Raw genomic sequence first — 8,597 nt, forward strand, 5'->3', positions numbered from 1 at the left:
AAAGGAGGAGGTCATGACTCTGAATTGAGATTATTTATTGTACAACAGCTGTGTTTGACATCAGATTTTGATGCTTACTAACAGGTCAGATTTATAGGCACCGTTGACTCACACTGCTTTCCTTTTCAAAGTTGAACACTTCTTACTTGTAATTATTGTAATTCCATTGCAGGCACATTTTTGGGAGTAGTTTATGACAAACATGCAGCGAAGAAATGCCGAAACCCCTGGAGCAGAATACTGCATCACCAAAGAGAGCAGAATAAGATCGCTCAACTTTAAATCACTATTCACCGTAGCATATATTAGTAGCAGAGTACCAGGGGCTCCTGCAGAGTTCAAGAACGCATTGTTTTATAGAGGATGAACTTCAAGCGCGACGAGTTGGCACAAAAATGCCTTTTTCATCAGCCTCTGCTGGTTTACAGTGTTATTCTATTGATGCACTGGATTGTACGAGGTTGTGAAAGAAATCCTTTATTTTAATAGTCAGACCACCATAAATGAGACAGTAAACTGGTCACAAAACCTCTTTCTCTGCTGGGAACGATGGACCTGACCTTTTGTCAGATCGAGAGCTTACCCCAGATTTGGATGAATGTGTGTGAAATTTCAAGTTGTGTGTGTGCGTGTGTCTGTGTGTGTCAAGGTGGGATTTCACCCCGCAGCCACCAGATTGGCCATCAGGAAATTGGCCCTGACGCTGTGTTTTCCTCTCATATTCTGTTTTTCACCAAAGATCTCAAAGTCTTACTACACGGAGTGAGGGTTTGAAATGAATACCATGTGTTTGAATTTGAGCAAAGTGTCTGTGTGTGAGAGATGTAGAATAACAAAATCTGTAGTTGCTATTAGTCTCGAGAAGCCCCCTTGAAGTCTGTGTGTGGGGGCCCTAATGAATTTGAGAGAAGCCTTGGCTGACGTTTGGAGCCTCCCCTGGTCGCAGTCGCCTCAGTGTGCCCCCCACCGCAACCACCACCAGCAGGTATGGTGAGGAGGGAGGGGGGGACAGGGGCAGTAGCATAGCTGTCCTAGAAAAACACTAGTGGGAAGTCTGTGCCACTTTAGGAGCACTGTGAGCAGAATGTGGGTTACAACAGATCAGACATTGGAAGTCAAGTCTGGGCCAGAGGAGGTAAACTATTCCATCTGTGTCTGTGTCTACACATTTTGCAGCCCCCTCCTCCTCCTCCCCTCGGTCTGCGCTATAACACACACACAACCTCATAGGGTTCACAGTCTCAATGCAAGGGGCCGCCGCGGCTCTCACTATCCCTCCTGCACTCCTTAATCTCCATCACCTACTTGAGCGAAAAAGCCAGAAAAATAAACAGAGGAGCTTCTGTTGCCTTGCATCATTAGAGCACAGAGTGGTTTTGATAAGGCCTAAATCCTGGGTTTCCACATCACGTCTCCGAGCTGTATGGGGCTCCGAGGCTGTGCGGCCGGCGGACTGTCATCACCGAGACTGCTAGACAAATTATCAGAGGCGGCCCGCTCACGCAGCAGGAGTCCACAGGGTCTGCCAGAGTCTAGCCATGACATTCTAGATGAGCTGTCACAACTCCTGCCGATTTCAAATGAACACAGGCGAGAGTGCAGAGAGCGCACGCACACAAACATACTCAAAGTGTGCACTCAGCCAGAGACGGGAGCAGACATACCGCACGCTGCACACAGTCGACGAGGCATCAAACCCGAAAGATCTTAAAATACACAATAGAGAAAATACAGTTTCTTGACTTAGGAGAGCCAGTTTCAAACGCATAGTTTTTGTTCAGACAAACACAGCACAAGGTTGTGTCATTAGATAAGAAAGATGATTAACTTTAAAGATAATTTTGAAAAGTTGTGACTTGTAGCAGTATGAGTAAACCCACTGGGACTCATGTACAGTACTTAAGTAGAGTCAGGAGGCTTTCAAAAATAGTAGTTGTTATTGGTCAGTTAGCTTCACATGAAATGCTGTGAACAGAAAAACCTTTATTAAATTATTATATGTTGCAACTGCCCCCTTTAAAACAGGACCAGTTATCCTCTTCCTCAATATGGGTCAGACTGGGGATCGAACTGCCGACCTTCAGGTTGGAGGACGACCACTCTACCCCTCAGCCACAGCCGCACAGAGGAAAAAAGGGTCTCCAACCTGAGTGGCCGTGGTGATAACGTTTCTAAAACGCGACCGATGCAAAATTGAAAAAAACTAAGAAGACAAATATCTCAGGAGAAACAAGTCGTGCCATATACACTAAGTAGTGTTTTTGGTGATGAGGGGTGGTGTCGACGTGCTGTAAACAAAAACACTTGACTGAACGAGGCCTAAACGATACGAAAGTTGTTGCTTCATCTAAACTGGGTTGAAAAACATGTTCTTCTGGTCTGTGAAGATAGTTCTTTATGACTTATTGACCAATCAATGTTCTGTCAATGACATCTTCAAGGATCACTCTTCCCTCCAAAATTCAGTATTCCGCTAAATGACAAAGAGGAGAGCAGATAAACAATTGAAGGGTTCCCGTGTAGGAGTCGGGTTGGGGACCCTTTTTCTCTTTCCTCTTCCATTATCTTTCGAACAAGGCCCCAAAAAAACTTGGAAGAACCACTTGATGCTGTATCCAAACAAGATTAATTGTTGGGTTAATGCTAGAAAAGAACAAGTATGGCATATTTTCCGACCACATGGGGAATCAGATATGTCTGACGACCTTCATAATGTTGCACTCGATTTTAGAAAGTGTCGAAAAGTGACAGTAGTAGTTATGTCACAAACATAAAAGGAAAGCCAGAGAGAGAACTTCAGACCCTGGCTCCTCTCTCAACTCCGCACAGTGGGCCAATTGCTGTGGTCATGTGGTTTCGAATATTGGATTGTCAGTTTCATGAAGTTACAAAAATGGTCGTAAACCGAAGCATTAGACTAGCTGACATTTTGGCAAGATGATGGTGCTAAATGAAAAAAAGTCAGGACATCACCAAACCGATTACAATTTGCCCTGGCATGGACTTGAATGTCTGAACCAGATTCTACGGTGACCCATCAAATAGATGTTTTATTGTCAATATGTTAAATGCCATCCTTAAGGTGGATTAAGAAGAAGAGCAACATTAAAATGTTGACCCAATGATGGCGCTAGATGAAAGGCCAGGAATCAACAAAGTCATCAGGCATAATCCTCTGGGCATCATTAACTGTACAAATATTTATGGTATGACGTCCAGTGGTTGTTTAGGTATTTTGGTCTGGACCAAAGCAGCGTACGGAGCGACTGACTCTGCCATGCTGCTTTCATGGCCAAATATTTCCCCCGTCCACAACAATATCCTTCACATTTCACTTATATCCAATAGCTGATCTTAGACCTGATCGTGAAGATGTAATCTGTGACCGTAAAAAAGGATCCTAACAATTGATCAGTCACTCCTGCTTTGTTGTTCAGATTTACTGTGAGTTTTCATGGAGCAGCTGAAGAAATCCCGTCAGTGGTAGAAACTGTGTTTTATCTGTGAAGAGTCTGACAGCGATATCTCCTGTGAGGAATGTCCTGATTCTTTAATCTCTCTTCGGGGGAACAGAAACTGACTTGGGAAATGAAAGACACATGACTGTCTGTTCTCTTGGGACTCTGGCTTTCACTCAACCTTTTTTTGTTACTGCTAAGATGTCTCAAGAGTCTGAGCCTAATACTGTGTTTCCCACATTTGGTAAGAGGACCCATTCAGCTCCACTTTGCTGCAACTTGAACACCACTATTAATAAGTCAGTCAATCAAAATCATGTTTGAACCATTTGGTCTGGGTACCCCAGGGTCTTTGAAATCCTACAAGGCTTAAAATCTGAGTTCATAACAATGTGACCTAGGTTCAACACGGCTTTGCACTGATAGAAATACGAAATATTTAAATGTAGTTTTTTGTCGAGTCGAAAGGACAACGCTCTGCAGTGTACTGATTTATTTAATCATCATAGCCTTTTAGAAGTCACTAAAGCTGCACGTATTAATACTTTTTATTATAGATTTTACGACCATATGTTAAAGGGGTCGTAGTGATGAACTTGACCTGCCTCTGCAGTTACTCAGATCTCTACAGAGTACCGAGCCTCCTTCAGCTCCTTGTTTAGGTTTTTCAGACGGAGTCTCATCAGTGTTATCAGCTCTGTTGTCAGCAGGCAGGAAAAGCTCTGATAAACACTGTACTCTACATTCTCAACACTAAACTGAAGAGCATAACGTATTTCAGGCCAGGCATAAAAAATGACAATAGGAAGATTATTTTCTTTTGTTGCATTTCAACGATTGAGTAGAAATATTGAGAATAACATTTCAAGATTAAATACAGTTTGTTTTATGATTATATCAAACTGCTAATGTTAGGGAATCTGACTGGCTTTACAAGATGCCTTGTGTACATAAATTGGTGAAATTGTTTCCCAAAATTGGGTTTGCTGACAATGAAGAGCAGAAGTCTTTTTGCTTTATTTGGCCCATAAAAACGTTGGAAGAGGTGGTCTCATTAATTAAACTGAAATAGCGGCTAATAAACAAATGCAAATATATAAATTATTACATTAGTGGTTGATGAACCAGAGGAGTTGACTCTATTTTCAATATTTTGACTTTATTCACCACATTTCAAATGTATTCTCAAAAAGAAAGCTTCCCCTGATTTCATTTAATTTTATTCTAAACCCTTGACTTTGTGGCCAAAATAAAAAAAGTCTTCCTCATCTCATTTGGTGTCCTTATGTCTGACCCCAATACTCATCCCTACTAAAAAGCAGATATGGCAAATGTTGTGATTAACCAGATCCGCAAAAGAACCAGTTGTTTCCCTCAGGAGTTGGTGGAGACCAAACCCAGAGCTGAAAGGAGGGTGAATATTGTACTTGTAGCCATCAGATAGACACAAGCATTAAAATGAATTCTGTGTTTGTTCATGTCTGTTGGATGTGATTTCATCTCTATGAGTTTCTGATAAAATTATTATTTTACTGTAATTTTTTATTCTGTTCTTTCCCTTTTGACTTCCATCTGCAGCTTTCCCGTTTTCATCTTTTTTGGCATGAACATGATAATGATTATCATTATTTGCATCTGAAAATATATTCCCAGCGATCAGAATTCATAAAAGGTTTCTCAAATCCAAGGTTTTTCCCATTTGTCGGAAGTAATGATGAGGAAATCAAAGTGCTCGAAGCAAAAACAAGGGACCAGGCTTTAGGTAAAAGGTACAGAGCAGGGATTTAGTGGTTCCTTTCCCGCAGTTCTTTGAACTCTCTCTCCTCCCTCCCCCCCCCTTCTCTTCATCTGATTTAGGATGGCCCATGTTTTGCAGTTTGATGAGCAATCCAGAAAAGTCAAGGATGCCACCATTCAGGACGAGGACACTTTTGAGATCCACGACCCGCGCAACCCTGTAAATAAACGAAGGAGAGAGGAGAGCAAGAAGATCTTGAGGGAGAAGAAGGCCAAGAGGTGAGGTCACAAGGTTGGAGGTCAGGTCCTGCCCAAGCTGCTCATACAGCACTCTGCTTGTCCGCTTGTCCACCACTTCAAACCTGGCTTTTGTTGAACAGTCTCCTGGCTCCAACATCTGGATTGAGGATACTGACCTGAGCGCATACCATTTCTGTGATCTGTGATGGAAAGGCTTCTTCACCCGGAACAGCTGCACACAGATAAACGCTCAGTTACTCAACAGGATTAAGACTCTAGTCGCAGTAATGATTAAGGTCGCGACCTGATTTTGTCTAATGTTGTTTATGCCATTCTCCTTCTGTCTATGTCGTCTAAAGCTTAAATGTGAGCGTTAGACTTTGTTAGAAAAATAAATAACATTGTAAACACCATGTAATGATCTGACTCGATTCAATTAACATACATCAAACATACACAAAAAGGAAAATAACAAACCTGAACAAAAAGAAGTACTGTGGCATTTTAGAGCCAAAAAGATAACAAAGAAGCAATTCATTTTACTTAGCAACATTAGCTCATCCCCATCACACCAGAGTTATAACCAGCATCCATTGTGTTCCAGTTCCTCCTGATGTATTAAACTACCCAATCAGTGACTTGTGTTAGTCCGAATATTAATCACACTTTGTCGACAGTTGACCCAGAAATGTAGCCCAATAAAATTATTAAATGAACCTCATATTTTCCTAAAGATGCAAAAAAAGTATCTTTCTTCTATAAAGGGCCCATCATTTAGATGAAGTATCAAAGTGTAAAATCTAAAATCAAGTGACACTGAAATAAAATGGCAGAAGATAAGAGATCCCTTTAGGCAGCTCTTTGGGAGGGATTTCATTTCAGACACGGTTTCCTACACTGAGATTCTTAATCTCTTACATTGATCTTTCCTATTGCGTTAAACACATCTGGTCTTATACCGTGAGAAGCAAAGTTGCTGTGAGGCTTCAGGGTTTCCGTTTTTCTCAAGGTAAAACAGCAGCACCCCTTTTGTTCCCTGTGAATTATTACGTTTTGAAACAAAAACAGGACAGAAGTCTATTTAGAGATAAGTGGGTGTTCATGTGTCACCTGGTGCATCTTCTCATGTCGCATGCATCAGAAATGAGGACACCCCACTTCATAGTAGTGGGTTAAATTGGTTCAATATTGTGGCAAAGATGTTTGTGCAAGTGTTAATAAGTGAGCTTTAGACATAATGGTAACAGGTTAACCCGTTTCCAGGCTGTAGGCTGAGTTGAACTTACCAGCTGCTGTATTTATATTCAACAGAGTTATGAGAGAGGTATCAATCTATCCAGCTAACTCTGCTTAAGATGCAAATAAGGCCATTTTCCAAACTAGAAGAGCACTCATAGGGCACATACCTCCGTCACTGTATCCATTATCTGATATAGTTGAAAGGAATGTTTTTTACTGCACAGTAACCCTTAATAAATAACAGTATTTTGATTCACAAAAACCAAATCATTATCTGGATCCACATAACACTTCCACCTGTTCATTGATATCAGCACGCTCCACATGACAGATTCTTCTTCTTAAAGATGTCACAAAAATGACGCTCAGTAACACCTATCTCTCTTTCATGTTGAAGAAAGTGAATACAAAATCCTGGGTCTACCCTTTTTGTTCCTATCTGAACCAAAAATCGAGGGGGTGTTCCTGGGCTCAAAACGCAACCTTCCACCGTTTCACGGTTAACCGTCCGATTTTTTTTTGTTTTTGCGTAATCCTACTATCCAACAAAAAAATAAATTAATTCCTTTCACTCTCGTCGACACTGGAATCATCACAGCCTTCATTTGCTGCTGAAACACAAAAATGTTGAAAGGAAAGGATAGTTGATAATCCAGTTAAATATTCATCATCCATTGAACAAATAAGAAATTGTGGCTGCACTGTTGTTTCCCCAAACAAGCTATTTCATAGAATATGCTTTAATAAATGCCAGTTTAGTATCGGCGTCACTTGTGGCCCGGGCACTGTCTAACAATACTTTCAGTCTGCATTGGACTTCTCATGGTTTAAGGGAGCAAATAGGCATTTGTTTTTTCCAAATAAAAAACATCAAACAATTCCTTTAATTCACCAGAGATCATTGCATCACTCGCCTGCTTGTTTTTGTCGACAGTATCTGCCACACCGTCGTCCTCATGTCACCACTGAAGCAGTCAGAGCTGAGAACGATTCAAACCAAAGACTCCACCTGCCTGTGGTGGTTCCTGGGGGTAAATGATCTGCCACTGCCATGTGTGAGACCAGGAGCTGTGTTTGGCCCACACACTATTTTTTTACTGCGCTTCTGGGATTATGCTTACATTTTCATTTGGAACAGGAAGGAGAGTTAATTTTACATTATGAGCCTGGCCTGGCTCGAGCTGCTGCAAATCTAAAACAGGTGATTGAACTGACTCGGTGCTGCTGGGTACAGGTCAGGGTGAATTGTGCCACCGATGTATAACGGACAGAAGAGCTGAAATGAAAGGATGGGTTCACATTTCTTTACTAAATCTGCATCAAAATAATCCTTTCGTGCCTGTTTGTGATTGTCGCAGACCTCTGTCTGTTAAAGAACTTCACAAAACTCAGTAGAGGCAAATTTGAGACTTAAACAGTCTCTAAAATATCATCTGTGTATGTCTTATTAAAAGCTAACCTGAAGAATGCATCTATATATGTATTATTTATATTAATCCATAACCTACACAATTGTTGAAGGAGCATTTAGATCCTTCAATACAGTAAATGTACGCCAATCTGCAAAAATAAAAGTCCTGAATTTATAATGTTCCTCAAGTCAACGTGTGTGAGTCTGATCAACTTCAACTTACCTTAAAAAAAAGAAAGACTTTATAATGCAGACAGATGACTGGATATCATTACAATATTATTGCATGTGTTAAACACAATTTCACTGTATAATATGGATTCATCTAATGATCCGTTTCTTGCATTAATTGACAAATTACTGAAACATATTCCAATATGCATGTTACAATTACAAATAGTTAGAAAATCTTCATATGATACATATAATCTCCTTGTGTGTTTAAAGTGTAAGTATGAATTTGTGAACAAGCTTGTTGTCAGATAGATTGTGTTTACCCTTGAAATGTGATG

At 40.7% G+C, this 8,597-nt stretch overlaps 1 protein-coding gene across 1 annotated transcript in view; it reads left to right on the forward strand.

The window, feature by feature from the left end:
- cwc27 (CWC27 spliceosome associated cyclophilin) overlaps positions 1-5,848 on the forward strand; it is a 29,913-nt gene extending 24,065 nt beyond the window's left edge. The window contains exon 14 of the mRNA XM_062412949.1: positions 5,316-5,848. Within this exon, the coding sequence (XP_062268933.1) occupies positions 5,316-5,478 (163 nt within the window). The 3' untranslated portion in view covers positions 5,479-5,848. The remainder of the gene's footprint in view (positions 1-5,315) is intronic.
- The last annotated feature ends 2,749 nt before the right edge of the window (positions 5,849-8,597 follow it).

This window comes from Platichthys flesus, chromosome 19 (genome assembly GCF_949316205.1).
Source record: "Platichthys flesus chromosome 19, fPlaFle2.1, whole genome shotgun sequence".
NCBI classification, from domain to species: domain Eukaryota; kingdom Metazoa; phylum Chordata; class Actinopteri; order Pleuronectiformes; family Pleuronectidae; genus Platichthys; species Platichthys flesus.